The sequence below is a fragment of the Pyxicephalus adspersus genome, chromosome 7 (assembly GCF_032062135.1).
Source record: "Pyxicephalus adspersus chromosome 7, UCB_Pads_2.0, whole genome shotgun sequence".
In the NCBI taxonomy this organism is placed as follows: domain Eukaryota; kingdom Metazoa; phylum Chordata; class Amphibia; order Anura; family Pyxicephalidae; genus Pyxicephalus; species Pyxicephalus adspersus.
The window spans coordinates 3,352,493-3,374,079 of NC_092864.1; the positions used below are offsets into that span (position 1 = coordinate 3,352,493).

At 43.0% G+C, this 21,587-nt stretch overlaps 1 protein-coding gene across 1 annotated transcript; it reads left to right on the plus strand.

Annotated features, from left to right (window-relative positions):
• LOC140334692 (RING finger protein 112-like) lies at positions 1-21,344 on the plus strand. The gene is made up of 10 exons (XM_072416933.1): positions 1-215; positions 8,495-8,774; positions 10,085-10,297; positions 10,852-10,989; positions 11,402-11,552; positions 17,815-17,970; positions 19,178-19,308; positions 19,769-19,822; positions 20,204-20,278; positions 20,637-21,344. Exons 1-10 carry the CDS (start codon positions 1-3, stop codon positions 21,036-21,038), a joined length of 1,815 nt encoding a protein of 604 aa, XP_072273034.1. The 3' UTR covers positions 21,039-21,344.
• The last annotated feature ends 243 nt before the right edge of the window (positions 21,345-21,587 follow it).

Here is a 21,587-nt window from a genome sequence, read left to right on the forward strand (position 1 = left end):
ATGACTACACCCTCCCAGACTTCATCAGGCCCCAACCAGTTACTTTCCCAGAGGCTTGACTCCCAGAAAACTACCCACATCCAGGTGCTTTGCCAGCTTTATGCACTTTCTGATCGCCTGGATAAACTGCTTGTTTCTCCAAGTACACTGGCTGCACAACCAGCCAAGGCCCAGCCTCCTGCCCTCACAGTGGCCTCTGAACTTTCCACCTCACAGTAATTCTCTGGGGACCCCAAGACCTGCCGTGGCTTCATCAATCAGTATGGCATCCATTTTGAGCTCCAGCCCCACATAACTTCCCCAATGATCAGACCGAATTGGTATATTTCATCTCCATGCTGTCTGGAGAAGCTCTGGCATGGCTTCATCAATCAGTATGGCACTCTGAGAGAGGAAGGATCCTGTTACCAGCAATATTGAGGCCTTTTTGTGCTTCTTCAAAAAGTTGTTTAATGGAACCCACTCGGGCCTCCTCTGCAGCCAGCATGCTCTTGTGTCTCTGCCAACGGTCGCTTATTGCTGGTCAGTATGCAGTACGGTTTCAAAATTTTGCTGCTGAACTTGCTTGGAACAATGAGGCGCTCCACACTACTTTCTGGCAAGGCCTTTTGGACCACATGAAGAATAAGTTGGCTGGTCGGGAAATTCCCTCTGGATGATCTGATCCCCTTGGCAATCCAGAAAGTCATCCGCTTTCTAGAGCGTTTCTAGGAGAAATCTCGCCCATGAAAGTCTTTGTCCTACGATTCGCACCATCCTTTTAGCAGCCTCTGCAAACTCCAGCCCCCCATCTCTTAAAGAACCGATAGAGCTAGGCCGATCAAGGCTAACCCAAGAGGAGAGGTCCCGGCATCTCTCATCTGGTCTGTGCCTTTGCTGCAGGACAGAAGGTACATTTAGTCAAGTCTTGTCCATAGAGGCGGGGAAACTTCAGCGCCTAGCTTGCTCTGAGGGGGCATGCCAGGTTATCCTCTCTCCCCTTCAGCCGGTGTCCCTCCATAGCCATCCAGCTTCACCACAACAACTCCACACTTGCCCTTGAGGCCTTCATAGACTCCGGGACAGCTGGAAATTTTGTCTCCACTACGCTTGTCAGGGATTGCACTTGGCCTACACAGCCTTTATCTCAGCTTTTACGAATCTCTGCAGTAGATGGTACTGCCTTGTCATGTGGACTGATCCGCTTCAAGACCAGACCTATACAATAGTCAGTTGGTGTGCTTCAGCATGAGACCATAAATTTTCTTGTTCTTCCTCGAGTCAGCTCTGTAATCATGGAGGACTACTATGGCTTCAACAACATTCTCCTGTGCTTCATTGGACTACTCCTGAGGTATTGGCTTGGGGTCCCTCGTGTCACTCCTCATTCCTGGCCAAGCTCACGCCTATCAGGCCTCTTGGTTTCACCACTCCTGAAGTTGCTCCGTCCATTCCAACTCAGTATATGGATTTCTAGGATGTGTTCTGTAAGCGCAATGCTGAACAGCTACCTCCCCACAGGCCCTACAAGTCTTCAATAGACCTCATTCCGAATTCCACTCCTCCCAGAGGTCAGGTGTACCCCCTTAGTCTCCCAGGAAACCAAGGTTATGACTGATTACATCAAAGAGAATTTGCAGAGGGGGTTTATAGGCAAGTCCTCTTCTCTTGCTGGTGCAGGGTTTTTCTTTGTCTATAAAAAAGATTGGGCTCTCCGGCCATGTATTGACTACCGCGGTCTAAACGCTATCGCCATAAAGAACCGCTACCCTCTGCCACTCATTCCTGAGCTTTTTAACCATCTCTGTGATTCACAGATCTTCACCAGACTAGACCTCCGAGGTGCATATAATCTAATTCATATGAAGAAAGGGGATGAATGGAAAACAGCATTTAACTCCAGAGATGGCTACTACGAGTACCTTGTGATGCCCTTCGGCCTCTGCAATGCCCCAGCTGTTTTCCAGCACTTTTTGAATTAGGTGTTTTGTGGTCTTTTATATATCTGTGTGGTGGTTTACCATCCTTGTTTTTTCCCCTGACTTGCCCACTCACAGACAGCATGTCCTTTTAGTCCTACAACGGCTCCGTGAAAACGGACTGTATGCAAAGGTGGAGAAGTGCCTATTTGAACTCCCCCCAGGTGCCCGTTCTGGGCTACATTGTTTTCAAAGAGGGACTCTCCATGGATCCTGACAAGATTGCAGCAATTTCCATCTGTCCACTACCTTGCAGCCTTAAGGCTATCCACCAGGAATATCCGTTGCAAGGTGCCTTCTCTAAAGTTTGCTCCACTTTCATCGGAAAGTCCACTTGTCATCTCTGCCAAGGTTAACCCAGTTTTTTACAAGTTATGCCTTCCTCCACATTTCAAGCTACCCAATGTTTCTAAATGTGCCCCTATGTAAGCCGTTGGTCCTGAACCACTTTTCTCGTTCCTCTCCAATGGCTACTCCTGCAACCGATTCTTCCCAGGAATATGAAGTCCATCAAATTTTGGATTCCAGAATATCTCGTAAGCAGGTCATGTATCTCAGCAACTGGAAAGGTTTTGGTCCTGAGGAGAGATTGTGGGTTCAGCCACAGATGTGTCTGCACCTCCTTTTGCCAAGAGGTTTCATCTCAGTTCCCTCTTAAACCTGCACCCCGGCCGGTGGGGAGGCCACCGTAAAAGGGGGGTAATGTCACACTTACCTGTTCCTCACTAAAGCACAGGCATCTCTCCCCTGCACATGCTTGCAGTTCTGATGTTGGGCGTGCCTGTTTCTAAGCTTTATCAACTCCGTCCATGCCACTGGACAATCAGGAAATAGCCTCTTAACCAGCCCTGGCTATTTAGCTAGCCCTCAGACACCATTTTGTGTTCGTGCAACAAGTCTTACAAGTGCTGAGCCCCCTAGTTCTGTGATCTAGTTCCAGTACACCTTCTGCTTAATCCAGTGTTTCCTGTGTCCAGCTCCTGTGTTAACCCACAATGTCCAGTTTGTTGGTTCCCAGCCAACTTGCCTGTGCTGTTCCTGTCTGTCTGTGGATATCCCTGCACCACCTGTACCTCCTGCTCTTTCCAGTGTCTCCTGTGTTCCCTGTGCACGCATTGGCCTCTGTGTGATTGCTGTCTGTTTCCTGGACCCCTGGCGTGTGACCTGACCTCTCTTTCTTGCTGCCTGTCTCAACCCCGGTTTCTCTTGACTATCCTTCTGCTTAGTGATTGGGTGCCGTATTTTGCCCACCTTGGTGTGCCCAAGGACGGTAACCTGGCAGTAACCAGTGGCGCAACATCCTCACCATCAGAAAGTTCTGATAGAGACTGCAGATTAGGTGTGGAGCTGTGTTTTAAAATCCACCAAAGTGAGACTATGGTCAGTGTTTGACCATTGGTGACCAATAATCATCTTTACCGGCAACTTAAGGATGAAATTCACACCTGTATATATGTTAGTGAGACATTGATGTTAAATAAAAATGAAGTTAAATAAAAATGTACGGGGTTGTTTCATTTTATCCTTAGATTGGCAGACAGTTGAAGGTGGCTTTGTGCTTTTTCTCAGATACTACACACTACATTCTAATAACCATCTGCTCAAAATGTGCATGGGAAATTCCGATTATTTTTCACAGTGTCGGACCACATACAGGTTTCCTTCATCTCTGAGCCTTCTTGTGTCTTTTTGACCAATCACAATTCTTCTGAATTCACAGATATGGATATTGCGTTCAAGGATTACCTTTCAGAATATATCTCTGACATCATGGGAAAAATTTGGCTCCACCAGAAAACCAATATCCATGAAAAGAGGATCACTTGCAGCCATATTGATAGAATGCTAAAGACCAGTCTGTAAAACTATACCGACAAAACCAGTGCATGGCAAAAAGCATCATGACCAATAATGATTGCCTACCACAGCAAAATGCCATGTGATTGGTTGCACTAGAGCAGAACTATGATTGAACTTTTCAGCTTGATTGCGGATGGGTGGTATTGGGACTTTGAAATTATATCAGAATGAGCTGGGGTCAATTAAAAAGGCAACTGGCCCAAAAGTGAACCTGAACTCTGTGAATTTTTTAAATGAAATGTATTTGTATTTCCTTCTGATTTATCCACATATCTCGGTGAAGTCTCATTCTTTGGATATGTAATGTCCAGTAAGATCTTATAGGTGTTTTAGTGATCAGGTGTTTAGACTATGAGCTATAAAGTGTTTTTATTCTATCTCCTCCTCCCCTTTCTCCTATTCCTCACTTTTTTTTATTAACTTCTACTCCCATTCTTTCTCTTGTTCACTCTTCCAAGTTCAAAGAAAACAATATATTATATTTTTCAATAACCCATCCATCATGTCATTTGTTGAAGTGCCTTTCTGTTGTCTTTAGTAATAATAAGCCCCACCCATGAGGAATATACAAGCTCTTCCTGGGAGTTTTAGTTCAGGCAGTGATACAATGTGATTTTTTCTAGGATTTTTTAATCATGTTACAGAGGAGAGAGTACAGCTTTGATTCTCCTTTGCATCATATGAAATATTGTGTATATTGGACACTTCTACATTTGTGACAGCATCTGCTATAAATAGATTTTTACCAATATATAAAAGTATCTGATGAAATTTCAACACTTATTTCAAGACCCTGTTATGTTGTTTTTAGGTTATATGTTACATTTGTTAATTGGTTGAAATTAGTATATACATTTAATGCATTTCAGGTAATAGACATCCTTCTTTCGGCTTAGCTTAGAAAATACAATAAGGAACACAATTAACAAAAACAGCTTAACAATTAGGAGCAAATAGAAGCAAAGAGTAAAAAAAGTCAAATTTGGACAGGAATTAACAAAAAGATGAGGGAAAATTAGTGGTTTGTAGAGGAAAATCTTACAAAATTGAATGTAATGGTTTTCCCAAACTTAAAAAACAGCATTTGTTGAAAGGATTCAAAGATCTGTGTTGAAGTTTTTTGGGTATTTTGTGATATAATATGTCTCATTCCTTCTACAGATGTTTTATTCACTTGAAAATCGCAGGCACGTGAATACCATCCTACAAGAATTCCAGGATTTTCTGTACCAGCGGGTAAAATACCTGACCCCTCATTACACTATACTCCCATATAAATTGTTAGGACTGGGTCCTGAATTGTGGATTGATTTGATGAAGGAACCATGGTGTATGGTGGGGTCACAGTCATCCTAACACTTCTAAAAGTGTCAAATGCCGGAGGACTCTGTGCTGCCACCTAGTGGAAGATTGGGGACACAGGCCACCAGAGAATTGAGTGCTAAAGCCATTTCATTGAAAAAAAAGCCCTTTTGATCAATTTAGAGAGCTGATAAAATTGGTTTTAAAAACTTGAAATAAAATCGACTTCCAAATTGGGGAAAAACTCTTTCTTATGTATAAGACTTGGGTGTAAAAGCATTTTTAAGTAAGATAGTTTGCACCGTAGTTACTTGGCAGGTAGACTGGATTAAAGTACCAGATTCAGTATCAAACAAAATACTTTGCAGTAGAATGGCGCAGGTGGAGAGAAGCCCACCCGTCATAAGTACCATCAAAATGGAAGCAAGGAGGCCTGGCAGACTCCTGCATCTAAACCAAAGAAAAACAACACTAACAAATGGGAGTGAGAGGAAAAGAAATTATACAGGAACTCCTACAGCATGACCAGGCTTAGAATAGTGGCGGGACCCCAAGTACATGAGCTTGAGGAATGGAGCAGATGGAAAGTAAAAGGTATGGGGGTATTGGTCATTGTGTTTGACCAAAAGAAAAAGCAAAAGACTTGATAAAGTGGATCACAAGAGGGCTTGGGTGAGCAAACCAAAGGAAAACCAAGTGATCCCCCAGGTAGCAGAATGAAAGTGGTAAAAGGAACTCAGGAGGAGCAGACTGACAGTTAAAGTTGGGTGACAACAGGCCTGAGAAGAATTGGGCACCCATAAGTCACTTCCTAAGCTTGCCATCTAGGAACAAGGCAAAGTTATCTCATCTTTATTAGGAGTACATCCAGGTAGTTTAGTTTTTAAAAAGGAAGACTTTTCAAATGCAGCTTCTGACATATATTTCAATCTAAAATTTCACCTAGAACTTAAAAATATTGAACATGTCGCTATCATGATATATAAATTCCAGGTTTATTCAGGTGTCCTGTTGCAGGAGATGATGCGGTTCCTACATTTCACTTAAGTTTCTCTTTTAACCTACAGCTTCCTATCAGTGCTTCTGATCCTCAGACTGAAGCCATCTAATATATAAGAATATTTTTGTGCTGAATATTTAAAGCCCTTCGCCAAGTGTGCAGTGGGTATTGGCTGTGCTGTAGGAGGTGGTGTCCTGTGTCTTTGGCTGGTGGGATTGCAGGGGGCAGCGGTGGCTGGGATGGCGCTCGCTGCTGAGGCTTTAAGTGCTTCTGCAATCACAGTTGGAGGGGCAGTTGGAGGCTCCGTCACAATAGGAGCTATTGGATCTGGTGTTGGCGCAGGCGTTGGTGGTATTATCGGACATGTGTAAAAGAAAAAAGAAGCTGAGCACTGTAGTAATTCAGAAACCTCTGAGTCTGAAGAAGACACTCAACCTCTGTTGGACAATTACAATGTACCAGCAATATTACACATAATTTAGTTTACTCCTCAGCTGTTTGCTTTATTTCTGCTTTATTCTGCCAAGAGATATTTTATATGTATCATTACCATGATTTGATTTTTAAGATACATTATAGAAACCCATAGGACTTTATTTATAATTTATTCCCTCTTCAATTCCTTTGGAAAATTTGACTCCTTTCTAGTCTTTTCCTATTGTGACAGCTGTGCACTTTTGATGATTGGTCACTAGAATAAGATAGAATAATAATGGCCATACAGAATAAGTAATTGTTTAATAGGAGAACTGTAGAAAAATTGGATAAAGGTAGTCCCTGAGTTAAGGACATCCGACATACAGACGATTCCCCTGCTCGTTCCTGTGCAAGGCGGAGGCTTGATGGGGGGCAGTTTGCATGACTTGCAGAAGAATTCTTTTGCTAAACACAGCTGAGACTGAGCTCTTCTGTAATCTCTTGTAACTCTTTAATGACCAAGACGAACTGTCCAGTTGTTTCTCTTTGCATATTAAAGCACAGCTTGCTCTAGAAGTTAATGAATGTCTAAAGTTTTTTTTTTTTTTTTGGTGATCAACTTACAGTGAGGATTTTATACAGTAACTGACACCTCTCTGCCTAATATTATGTTGAGACAAACATCTGTCCTAATTGCATTTAATAAAATAATGTACCTGTTCTGGCTTACATACAAATTCAAGTTAAGGCAGTGGACCATTCTGGGATCTGAGTGGCGGCTGCCAGAGTGATGAATAAGGTAAAGCTTACATGCACTTATATCCTATATCAGCTACATTCTAGTATCATCAGAACAAGAGGTGAGGAGGGTCAATTTAGGAGGGAATGAGCCCTTGGTGTTCACAAGAAATCAACCACAGAGGACAAAAATCTCTTTCTGTGGGAAATCAGTGGACTCTCTGTAGAGGTCCAGCATGCTCAGATTAAGGCTAGATACACACGTGCAATAATTGTCATTTGAAAATGAATGATCAACGATTATTCCCAATATTCACGAATGATCATATTGTGCACAATTCTGTACATGCTGTAACAAAAAAATCGTTCAAATATATTCCACCAATAATGTACACACTAGATACGATTGTTTGAGCGATGCAGGAAGTGACTTGTACAGGAGATAGCGTATCACAGACCCATTCACCATCACTGAACTACCTAACACACAATAGATAGTGATCATTGCCTAATCAGATCCGCCGGGATGGTTGTTCCTTCACCAGTGGTTGTGCACTTTTTTGTTAACCATTATCGAACGATCTTTCATCGATCATTTGTTTCCAGCGATAACTATTGCATGTGTGTACATAGCCTAACCCTAGACCAAGATCAGGGAACCCCCCTCCTATTTGTAACTCTGGATTCTGATCCCCGTTGATGATGTGATATACTTACGTGTCTGCTACAACCTCCCGTACAATACCGCACAGATCTTCCTCCATTGGGTGGATCGATGTCAATGATGCGTCTGGCTGGACAATGGTCACTGTCTAATGATAAATATTTAGGTTTTTTTGCAACACATTTGCGTTAAATGTATTTTGTAGCATAAATATCTGATCCAGTATTCACCTCTTTTATTCATTGCTGGAAGGAAGAGCAGCAATCTCAGCCAATCAGGGATGTTTGCTTTGCACAGTGCTGTCGGTTTAACGCTGTGAACGTGCACACAGAGATACCAATGTCTAGTTGCTGCTTGAACACAGGGAATTATATTACTGCCGGAAGGTCCCAGACCACGCTGTTATGTCTGGCATGAATAGCTGCATTACATAAATGCCGAACAGAATAGGATGTTCCTTTAACAGATACTATTGATATCTTTAGCTATACCCCCAGAGATTCCCCTTTGTGTTCTTCCCCATGTTTAATATTCCCTCCTTTTCTTCCAATGCAGCAATGACTCTCCGCAGGACAACCTGAGTTTCAGCTCACTGATGGAAGACATCACCTGCTCCATCTGTCTGGATGACCTGCAGGATCCCGTCTCCATAGCATGCGGTCACACATTCTGCCGGAACTGCATCTCCACACACTGGAGCACACCGCAGATGGGGGGGTATCTGTGCCCTGATTGCAGGAAGCAATGTCCCCGGTATCAGATAGCCCCCGACTACCGGCTGATGAACCTTATATCTAAAATCCAGATGGGAGTGCAGGAGAAGAGTTCCAAGGAGGTAGGGAGTAGATATCAGCTGGAATTTTGATCAAAAATGTATATTTAAAATTTACATTATATGACCAAAAGATTCGGTACACCTCACCACCCTACATGAGTTTGGTGGACATCCATTCAAAAACCATGGCGAAGTCCCTCCACACCATGGCCATTTTTAGGAAATCCACCAAACCATGGACAATATTAGGAAGTCCTCCCACACCTTGGCCATTATTAGGAATTCCCTCCACACCATGGCTATTATTAGGAAGTCCCCCCACAGCATGGCCATTATTAGGAAATCCCCCAAACCATGGACAATATTAGGAAGTCCCTCCACACCATGGCCAATATTAGGAAGTCCCTCCACACCATGGCCATTTTTAGGAAATCCCCCAAACCATGGACAATATTAGGAAGTCCTCCCACAGCATGGCCATTATTAGGAAGTCCCTCCACACCATGGGCATTATTTGGAGTTCCCTCCACACCTTGGCCATTATTAGGAAGTCCCTAAAACCATGGCAAATATTAGGAAGTCCCTCCACACCATGGCCATTTATAGGAAATCCCCCAAACCATGAACAATATTAGGAAGTCCTCCCACACCTTAGCCATTAATTGGAAGTCCCTGCACACCATGGCCATTAATAAGAAGTCTCCCCACACCATGGCAATTATTAGGAAGTCCCCCAAACCGTGGTCATTATTAGGAAGTCCCTCCACACCATGGCCATTATTAGGAAATCCCTCCACACCATGGCAATTATTAGGAAGTCCCCCAAACCGTGGTCAATTACTAGGAAGACTCCCCACACTATGGCTATTATAATGAAGTCCCTCCAAACCATGGCCATTATTAGGAAGTATCTCAAGACCATGAACATTATTAGGAAGTCCATGGGTTTTATTAGGAAGTCCCTGCACACCATGGACATTATTAGGTAGTCCCTCCAGTATTGGCAGTTAAGTTTAAGTAAAGTGTGGTGGATCAATTCTTCCCCTGCTTTCAGACCTGAATCGGACCCTTTTTAGGGATATCTGGGATGTTTAAACTGATGAAATTTAAACTGTCCTCCCAATAAATTAAACTTAATCCATTCTAGTAGGGCAGACATACAGACCGTTCTCTCTTTGCCCTCCAGCATGGGAAAGGGCTTTACAAAAAAATCCTGTCCAAGCCAAATAGACAAAGTTCTGCTCTTATTCATGCTTTTGTTTAATTAATAATGGGCGGCCCTTTACTGAAGATTTTTGCAATTTACATACAAAAGGACACAAAGTTACCTTAATCTGCTATCAAGTCACAATTCTCTCTCTTTTCTCCAGGAGTCACCGGTATTCCCAGACCGCGGGTACCCGGTTCAACTTGTATGGACCGATGGCAACGGCTGCCTACATTTGGATGAGTCAGTGGTGTCTGATTGCTTTCTGAGCTCTGAGTTTTCCAGGTATCCTGTCTACCTGCTCTGCATTATTGGAGAGAAACGTCGTGGAAAATCCTTCTTGATGAATTACATTATTAGGGCCTTGGAGAGCCAGGTAAGGGACCCCGGTCTGATGTGGCTCTGGATCCTGGGCCCTGTAGCTATGCGGCCTGGTTACAAAGGTCAAAGGCAATATTTTGCAACAGTTCAGAAACATGCATAAATTGCTCAGACGCCCTCTTATCTTTGTTCAACTCTGCCCACAATGATGTAAACACAGGACAAAAGCTTTGGGAATGAGAGTATGGTGACCTTTGTTTGCCTAGAACATGACTTGAATGGATTAAGAATGAATTGCTTCTCAAAATCTTCAGCTACAGAAAAGGACATTCAAAGATTTTAATAATCTTCTCAAGCAGTAAATGAGCTTTAAAATAAACTCACTGACACCTGTAGCTAAAGATTTTGTGGAACAACTCATCCTTAATTCATTCATGTTATGTTCTTGGAAGCTCAGGTCACCATGTGTTTCCATTACTGCTTGAGAATAGTAATAGAATATTTAAATGTCCTTCACAATATGAAGTTCTAACATGGAACCTTGGTGACATTGTATAGGTAGTTTTGAAAAGTAGAAGCAGCTTGTGAAGACTTTTGGTTTTTCTTTAGGAAAAAGGTGAAGAGTTCAGCTTGGGGGCAGAAGATGAGCCCCTACAAGGGTTTGATTGGAGATCTGGCATTGACAGCACTACCAAGGGTCTATGGATATGGAGCAGACCCTTCATAGTGGGCAAAAAGGGGGAGAAGGTGAGTCAAACCCTGCCAAGTAATTTCCTTTTTGCCATGTGAGCCACCTTCTATTACTTGTACCTCTTCTATCTTTGGGGTGTACACAACCAGATGAAAAAAGTTCCTTTTCCTAGAAGAAGTCATCATGGTCTGTGTGTATGCCGATGCCTTCTGTGCATCGTCCAATACGTTGTGCACCATTTTGGTGAGGGTAAGGTCTAATGGATGACAATAGTCTGTCCAATGGATGTGTACAGATACTGGTATGTAGGAAGTCGGGAATAAATTCAGCACCTCAAGTTTAGGTTGGCAGAACATGTAGTCATGAAAAGTTCTTTAGCTTGTGAATGCAGACTGCTGGTGAACCTTCTAGACTTTAGAAATGGTATGGTAAGGGTCTGACTTGTGATTTTGTCTTCACTCTATGCAGGTGGCGGTCTATATCCTGGATACAGAGGGGTCCCTGGATATTGAGGGTGACCGGGAAAGCTGCATAAAGCTCTCTGCATTGTCCATGCTTCTCAGCTCTCATCTGGTGAGAGGAATATGTGAATGTTTTATATTCACCATCTACATCCAATGACATAGCTGTGGCATAGACACAGAATTGTATTTCAATATTAACAAAAATAATTGGGGTCAATACCTATAGAGCAGGGGTGTCAAGCTCAAATACACAGAAGGCCAAAATAATAAACTCAGACAAAGTCGGGGACCAACCTTGAAATTTATTGAAAAAATTTTCAATGTTTCCTTCTCATTAGATATAAATCCTTTTCATCTGGAAACAAAGAGGTTTTGCTTCACATTCAATCTGGAACAAGCTTGTAATAGAGAAAGAGGCAAAAAACTATTTTTTAATTTTATTTAAGAAAAAATCTTCTGCCTCTTTCTCTATTTGTAGCCTTCTGAGTTAAATTGCAATGGTAACCTTTTTGCATAGGCTAACAATAATAATAACAATATTCTTCTATGAAAATCCAACCATTCATGTCCATGCCTTGGAGTAGCAAGGGAAAGCTGAGGGGGAGCGCTGGAAATGCCAGACGCAGCCAATGCCGAGCTAAATCTTATGAGTGGCCCGCCGCTAAAACTCCCTCTTCATTGAAATAACGCCGCTACTACAATTCCTGGCATTAATTGCATCTATAAAACAGTCCAATGCGGGCCCACACATAGGCAGAGAGGCCGCTGGTCTATAGACGCTAGTGATGCCGGGAATTGTAGTAGCGGCGCTATTTCAATGCAGAGGCGGGCCAGCTGCAGTTCATATTTAGGATTTTTTTTAGGGCCAAAAAAGGACATTGGGGGCCAGATTTGGCCCCCGGGCCAGAGTTTGCCACCCCTGCTATAGAGTGACTTCAAGGAAACTCCTCTTGTGCTTAGGGATCTGATCTTTTCCTTCCATGTGTTAAAATGAAAGCTTTTGAAAAAGTAAAGTACAAATAACGTAAAGCAAATATCCCGTCTGTTGCAGTCTTTGCTTATATACCCCCCCCCCCATGTGCTATGCACTGCCTATTATTTCAACATTAATTGAAGTTTTCTACTTTACAACTGCAGATATAAAAGGATCCATTTGACCATCCAAGCTTTCTTTTATTCTGCTGTGCACTGGCAGGGGGGGCAGATGCAGTTGGCACGTCATTGTAGCTATGACCCCAATAATAGTGCGATAGACGTCAAGATAATATCTGTTTGCACTAGTCTAAGCAATAAACAACTTTCTGGATTTCTGGAGTCCTGGGGGGGATAAGCAGATAACCAATATGTTTTCAAACTGGCCCTGTGGACGTTGCATGCATGCATGGACTTTGCAGCTACGAATGGCATCTCCTGCATCCCAGGGTCCTTGCCTATAGCAGACATTGAGTTATGTAGCAAGTTGGGTGTAACACAGCCAGCAACTTTCTTTGCTGCAACATCTTTAGGGAAAATATGGATGCAAACATTGGAGAGGAGCTGAAGAAAAATAAAGATCAGCCCAGGTTCCTGCCTAGCAGCAGAAGCAGAGAACAGATCCAGCTGAGAAGAAATAGAGATCCAGTTGAGTGTTATATTGATGCTGGAGATGATCCATGGAGTTTGTTATGTCACGGATATATTTTGTGGCAGTTTATGCAAATATTGATGAGATTCAATTTGAAGTGTACAAAGAGAGATAACACAAAGACTTGAATGATTATACTATTTAATAATAAGATAGATAAAGAGAACCTGTGCTGTACGGCAGTAACCGAAAAGAGAGCAGGAGCAGAGGACTGGTGTTGCATGTTGTTTCCTTGTGCAAACATCTTTACTGATTTTTACCATGCTGTGTTCTGCAATGGTTCGTTGTATGGTGACAGCCTTCTTGGTGGAGGAGTGTGGCTTTGCTTCCTTATGTCAGAATTGCCCCATCTATGATTGGTGGGGTAATGATAAACAAGCAGAAGGATAAAAATTGTAGATCCTTGCAGTGCAGGTGCCCAGGTGCAGCTTCCTCTCTGGCAGGGAAACCTTGAGGAGCATAGCATGGACATCACCAATTCTCAATACAAATCTGTTGGGACAGTTGGAGGTAACAGTCCCTTGGATGATCTTATATTCCAGATATAAAACTGAGGCTTCAGGGCAAGACTGTAAATTTGGTTCTTTGTTGCAAGAGTCCAGATCCAGGCCAGAAAGCTTTGTAGGCAGTGTGAAGGTGGAGAGGTTATCTCTTTAAAATGTCCTCCGGAATGTCTTGCATATTGTAGTTGTATAATCAGTAGAGTCTGGTGGGATTTATTTCATATTTGTAATACTTCTTCATCCTGAGCAGCCTCTTTCAGCCAGGGTCCCATGCTAGGGTTCCTCTACAGGTTGTTAGGGGTTCTCCGAGCAATTTCTGCTTCTCCGATAAGAAAGTAATGACATCGATGATCTCTTGGATATTGGTGGGGGCTTTTCAATGACTACAAGTGTAGGAGAGTTCTTCTCAGGGACCATTACACTAATGTATTGTGAGCTGTAGATATAAAAACATGATCAAGGTTCTCAGAAAGTTAATTTAAGGGTTCCTCCATGCTCAAAGGTGAAAGGCTTCTGCAGAGTATTCAAGATCACGGTCTGGACAATCCATTCTTTATACTGGCAGCAGCAATATAACTATTAGTATAATAGTATTAGTAATATTATAAGTGGGTAAAAGGACGAAGACATCAGGGAAAACAGCGGCAAAGCTTTATATTAGGAGAGTGCCATCACATACATTAAAAACATTAAAATATGGCAGCTGGTATCCTCCGGCAGATGGTGCTTTGGTCCCATATAACAAGAGATGGCTACGACGGCCAATAAATAAATTGACAATTGCACATGCGTCATGCAAACTTTGTACCTTGCTGATCAGGATTCTCAATGTTACTGACAACTCATTTGCATTGTACCCATTGTCTGAAGATTCTCTAAACTCAAAATGTGATTGGCCAGGGTGACTTTATAGTACTTTGTGTGAAATATTTTCACTTTTCTGACCCACACTATCCTTGTTGCAGATGTATTTGCACATGGGGGAGGAGTACGGCTCACAGCGCCTGCAGGTAAGTGTCTCTGGTATATCACCCAACTATATAGATCATGTATGGTGCAACAGATTCTGCTGGGCATGAAAACTGGTTCTCTTTAAAGACCAACTCTGAATTAGGCGCATTGTCTGATCAAAGATAGTAAGAGTGTCTGTGCGTAGCCCCCCATACATACATACCCAGTTTTGCTCTTGCACCACCTACCCACAGGTCTGGTATCAACCAGAATTGAGCTTAGATATCATGATAACCCCCTACATGACAGTATTTGGATCCGGGTATTGACCAATTAGATCTAGGCATTTTGGGAGCCACTTTACCAAATACTGAAGCCTTGCTTCATAGGTGAGCACTCTGATCATGCTGGGATGGAGTGAGGGAGGGTGGTGGGGTAACTATTACTGCCTGGGAGTGGGGTCAAAAGCAGATACCCCAAGGTTATGTTCACATTGGCACACTGTGGTGCATTTACCTCTTCCTTACACCAGGGAACCTCTGCCTCCAGGGGGAAACTCCACATGTAACTTCACCCCGTGGACAATAAATGGGGGGCAACAAGAAGTGGTACCATAATTGCCCCCCATATTGCTCACTGCCACCAGCTGTCACTTATGCAAATGCTTGTTAAGTACTTTAAGAACCAGCACAGTACAGTGCAAGTGACCAAGTGGCTGTCAAGGAGCCAGCAGCAGGTGGGCACATTGGATAACTCAATCTGAACCTCCCCTAAATTTACTACATAACATTACCGTGTGAAGAAGCTGTAGGTGGGTGGCATCCCCTGTATTGTGACCCAACATTTCAGTAACCACCCAAAAACAGCCGTGTGCTTACAGAAAAATGCCGGGTGGTGCGTCCAGCTAAATGAGGCCGGGGTGATCACTTGACATAGTTTGGTGTCATCTGCAAACACAGAAATCCCAAACTCTATATCATTTATAAAGATGTTACACAGTAAAGGTCCCAACACTGAACCCTGGGGTACACCACTAATACCCTTGGGCCATTCAGAGTATAAATCATTAATTACAACTCTCTGGATGGGATCTTTAAGCCAGTTCTCTATCCATTTACAGATTGACTTTTCTAAACCTATCGACCCTAACTTGCATATTAACCGTCTGTGGGGTACAGTGTCACATGCTATTGCAGTGTAAATTAACTTTCTCCTAATTGGTAACCATGTAAAGAAGGGGTTAAACTTCCTGCCCTCTAGGTGGCACCTTGCAGTGACCACAATGTGATTGGGGTGGGGGGAGGTGAATTGGGTTATTGGAGAGATTCATGCAGTACGGTGACACCTCCTATTATTGCACATGTGTATGCTGCAGGGGATTGGTGATTGCACATGATGTTATGTTTTACATTTTTTCCTGTAGAACACCTTTTCCTAATTTTTCCCCCTTTTTATCACATTGATGGCCAAGCTTCCTGCTGTACGTCCTCCGTAGGCTGAACTTTGTTTTGTGGGAAATCCTACAAATTGCTTCATGATGCAAATTAGGGGATGATGAAGGAAAATTATTTTCCAGATCTCCTCTGCGTCCAGTTCTAAACACCTTCAGGTCCATAAAGACTATTTCCACGCTGGCTGTGACCAGGTGAGGGGCAGATTAGGGGTCAGGTGATAACAGCAATGGCCGCTGCCCCATATGGTGCAATGGTAAGTTTTAGCTGGGAGGCAGAATAAGGAATCCTCATATATGGGCACAATAAAAGGTAAAAAGAAAATGTGTCTGAAGTTTTATTTTGGTCCTTAATACCTTCAAATTTTGACCTACAGGAGTGTTATAATCTACGAGGAGACTCCCAGTGTCAAGCCATGTTCATTTCCTATGTGTGATGCAATGCTTGACAGTTGGACCAGGCCTGACACTGGAAATCTGAAGGAGGGCTAAGAAGGACGTACCCCATAGATGCCAAGATACCTCCGACAGAATATTACAAGCTGACCTCTCGTTTGATGTCATTCTGGTATAGGGTCCCCCTCCCATTCTGGCAAAATCCATTGCAGAAGGTTGGGTTGGGTCCCCTGCAGAACGTTATAGTGATACTGCCCACCAGTTAGACAGATTCACCAAGAAGAGCAAAAAGCAATCACAGTGCCCAAAAACTAGAGCAGCAGCAAAAGAGAAATGTCGCACAATGAAGACGTAGCCCATAATGCTGGTGTGGTCACTCCAAAACGAAGACTCAAAAGACGCTCAACAAAAAGAACCTTGGTGGTCCCAAGAGACTACCAAACTCTTTGTACACGCTCTTTTAATCTCTCGTCTGGACTACTGTAACCTCCTCCTCTCTGGTATTCCACTAACCCGACTCTCTCCTCTACAATCTATTATAAATGCTGCAGCCAGACTTATCCATTCTTCCCACCTACCTACCCCATACACAGCCTTCCCACCTACCTACCTACCCCATACACAGCCTTCCCACCTACCTACCTACCCCATACACAGCCTTCCCACCTACCTACCCCATACACAGCCTTCCCACCTACCTACCCCATACACAGCCTTCCCACCTACCTACCCCATACACAGCCTTCCCACCTCTCTTCCTCTGCTGCATCTCTTTGTAGTTCTCTTCATTGGCTTCCATTTCACATTAGAATCAAATTCAAAGTCCTGTGCTTTACCTTCAAGTCCCCCCACAGTTCTTGCCCCACTTACCTTGCTGCCCTGATAGAAAAATACTCCCCCTGCCGCTCTCTCCGCTCCTCCAATGATCTACTAATGACTTCCTCACTCATACCCTCATCACATGCACGGCTCCAAGAATTTTCTAGAGCTAGGCCCGGACTCTCTGGAATGGTCTCCTGATTCTTTTTGGTTTGCTCCTACCCTCAAAACACACTTTTTCAGACATGCCTACCCGTCTTCTCCTGTCTCTTCAAACCCTCACTACTTCCCTCCACTACATAACTCCCCTCCTATTCAATATATATATATATATAGAGTCAATAAATAAATGGGGATAAATACCACCATGAAATATAGGAGTTTGTACTTGTGTTGTGTTTTATAGATATAGTAATTATCATGCCACACTGATTAGGTTTATATATGGGAATAGTAATTGAATAATGCAAAACATACGCTGACTTTGACCTCACACAAAGCAAAAATGAGCCAATTATAGAAGAGGTCCTGCTGGCAAGCTCAGTACTGCTGCCAAGGCTGAAAGGAAATAATATTTGGTTTTCTGACATTTGTGAAAATCCTACTTGATTGCAGAACTAAAACATGACAATTGCAGGGTATATGTTGGTTTTGTAAAGGAGTTCTTCTTTAAGTTGGTGTTGTTCTTCTTTTCTCTCCTCAACAGAAACTCCAGAAGGGCTGCAATTATCCAAAAGTTTTATGGGGCTTGAAAAGTAGTTGCACTCGCTGTTTTCTCCTCCCTCATCCAGGAAAAGGGATAACAGGAGAGGGACAGGGGCGGCTTCAAGGTAATAAACCGTCACATGGCATTTAGTAATGATTATGTTGTAGATGCCGGGGGTTTCCGATTTTTTTGAGGAATCCCTAGGCATGACCACTCACAACTTTCTGGTACCTCCCACAAATATTCCAGTCCCAATCAAAGTTTTCCCAATATCCAAGCACGCTCCTCCCATACAGCGGCGGCAACATATTCCCATTACAGCTTGCCCCCCCCCCCTTTATTTTGGTACTTATCTCAGTATATTGCCCCTTGTAAGTGCCCTATTTATTATAGTTCCCCTGTTAATGGTAATTGTATTTTTAATGATCCTTGATTTATTGGGGAACTAATTATTATTCATTACACATACATATCAAGCCCAGAAATAGAAGCCTGTGTTGCACTTTGCACTGGTTTTGTTGCCTATTTTCCACACATACTAAAGGCAATATTTGGAAGAGCCAATATTGTGGGGGAAACCAGAATGCCTGGAGCAAACGCAAGTCGTTATGGGAAGAATATGCAAACTCAATGCAGACAGTGTCCAAGCTGAGATTCAAACCTGGTACTTCTAGCCAATGCTTCCTGCTTTATAGTGCTCCCCATATTCCCATATTCAGGTGATTCCATTCTTCTGGAATCGCCCTCCCCTAGTTGGTGCTCCTTATTGTTTAGTTCTCACTTGTTCAATACTTTGTATCCCCTTCATTATAACATTTTCCATTGGTAAAATTGTTCCCAATAGAGCTCCCTTTATTACATTGTCCTACACAGTGATTCCCTTGGTATGGTCTTCCCCTCATTAATGCCCTCCTTGTACCTCACCATTTGGTGGACAGTGCTGCTTGGTTATATTTGCCTATCCCGGGGAACAGTCACCCATAGCTTTCCATGTGCCTAGGAAAGGGCTGTGTCCTGGTGTGAGACTGGTGAATATAGCCATTCAGTGTCCTCTTCTGCATGCACTGCCAAGGGAGGCCGCTGCACCACCACTTTAGCTTTGACACCATTTTGGGAATCTCTGGACTACATGGTTTCATTTCTTCTTATATCTTATAGTTTAGACAGACGCAATAGACATTTTAGTGTTAAATAATGACATGGAGATCTCCAGTGCAATCACTCCGTGTTCAGACTGTAATTCTCCCTTAATCTCATCCTTGGCTCTGGCTCTCATGGTCCTCCTCCGGGATTATAAATGTCCTGTCTCCCATCTTCCCCCCTCCTGACAGATATGGACAAAGACTTCCAAGAGAACCTGCGTGAATTCATTGCAGACGTTGTAAGGGGCGTGTGCCACCGGACAAAGACAGACCAGACCGGGGAGCTCCTCACCTGCTCACAAATTCCCTCCATTATGCAGGTAGGTGCTAAGGAAGCAAAAGCAGAAAGTTATCAACTCAGAGCTCCAAGATTCCTAAAAAAATAAACTAAATTGGATGTTTTTGTCTACTTTCACTACTCATCATCTGTGTCATCTGTAATAATGCAGATGGACAACCAGAGCCTGACAAGGACAGGGAAGGCTTCCATTGCATCATGGGGGTTTCTGCAATGGCTGGCCCATTTATCTCCCAGGATAGAGCTCCTTTAACATTCATTGGTATACACAGCAGCTAGAATCTTGGGAATAACCACAAAATGTCTCTAAAAGATTGTTTTAAATAAAATAAGGAGTCACCTTATGGAGTAACGAGTGGCCTATGGCAACAGCTGATGTGTCCTCCTAGGGTGACTATTCTATATACAATATCTGCAGTATATTCATCATATTATTATATATTGATATATACACTCCATTTATATGTTATTTCTTCTTCTAGGAATTTGTTGCGGTTTTGAAGCGGCAGACATATGGCTTCTCAACTCCAATGGAGGTAAAACCCAATTCTATATTGGCTCAAAGAATGCTTAAAGCTTTTTCCTTGACATGGTTTTGGCTACACACACATTGAATGCTGTGCTCTGATTGGACTGTAGTCAGGAGCACCAAGATAGCGAAACACGGGACCATTTTCCCTATAAGCTGTGCACTTGATTGTTGCATTAAATCAACCATAAATCCATAAATAAAGTCAGTTTGTGTATGGTTAGCATAAGTGATGAGCCACATTTCAATAATTTCTGACTCATGTAAGAAAAGTGACATCAAAGTTAGGGATAAACCAATGAATTTGCACAAATCCAGCTGGATCCACTGCAACTGGCCCTTTCCCACTTATGTTTACATTTTGCCATCTCCTGGTTTTCCATTTCAGATGTTTTATGCTATAAAGAACCAGAAGACCATGGAGAACATCAAGATGGAGTTTGCAGACTACCTTGCCAATCAGGTGAGTGGCGACATTAATGACTGTTGGTAAACCAAGGACACCGGTTTGGTCATGTGATAAAATGCCCTTTGATGTATTTTGGACTCTTGCTGTTAATATTGACTTGGTTTAGGAGAATTGAAGATGTTTAAAGGAGACACCTGGAAGCCTATCACTAGGACTTCCCATTAACGATGAAAGAATACAGGAGGTCCAGGGATGATTTGGCCAAACATGGAGTATTAATGCTAGGGACATTCGTCCACCCTGTAAATCTGGGTCTACTAACCTTCAAGCTGATGATAAAGAGAAAGATATGAGCCGGTTACCAATGTATAAATTATGTAATGCATTCTTTTTCCTTTTTTTCTTTTCTCAGCCTTCCCACCTCTTACCTTCCACCATGAAAACACTAATTTCTGAGAAGATCGATCAACTGATCAAAAAGTTTACAGAGTCCTTGCTGGGTCCAAACCCTACTTACCATGCCAGCTTGCAAGATGACCTGGAATCCCATCTGCAGGAAGAAGAGGAGAAGTTCTGTTCAGCCTACACCACACGTTTTACCTGCAGTGCCATCGGACTGGGCATAACAGCGGGAATTGGGCTGTACGGAGTGGTTGGGGCTGCCGCCGCGAGGGGCACCGTCGTCTTGGCCACTCAGCCAGCCGTAGTTGCTGCAGAAAAGGTTGTAGCGGAGTCAGTAGCTACAGGCACCGTGACCCTTGTGAAAAGTGCAATGTCTGCCCTGGTAGGACGATTTTTCCGAGGTGGCCTTTGAAGAATAAGGGGGTAACTGTACATTAAATAAAATGGGCAGAATCCTTTGGGGTGTTTTGGGGTAAATACAATTTACTCAACATTTTAAAATAATATTTCACATCACACAAACGTGGGGAGAAACCGAGGACAGAAATGGTAAAGAAAAGTGGGCACACTACTGTTAGAATGCCACGTTTTTGCAATGTAATCCATTTCCAAACTTATCCCACCTCTATTGTGATTTACTGTATAACTTGTACAATTCAATTGAAAACCAAATAAATCTGTCAGGGAAAACATATGAAGAATAAAAAAGGTACGACAAGCTGGTTGCATAAGTGTGCACATCCTATATTAATACTTTGTTGAAGCTCCTTTTGATTTCATTTCAGCATTCAGTCTTCTTGGGTCGGAGTCTGTAAGCATGGCACATCTTGGGCAATATTTGCCCACTCAGATTACCAGGGCACCTCTTTTGCACATCTCTCTCCATGCCCCCCCACAGAATTCCTATTGGATTTGGGTCTGGGGTCTGGCTGGGCCATTGCAAAACCTAAATTTTCCTCTG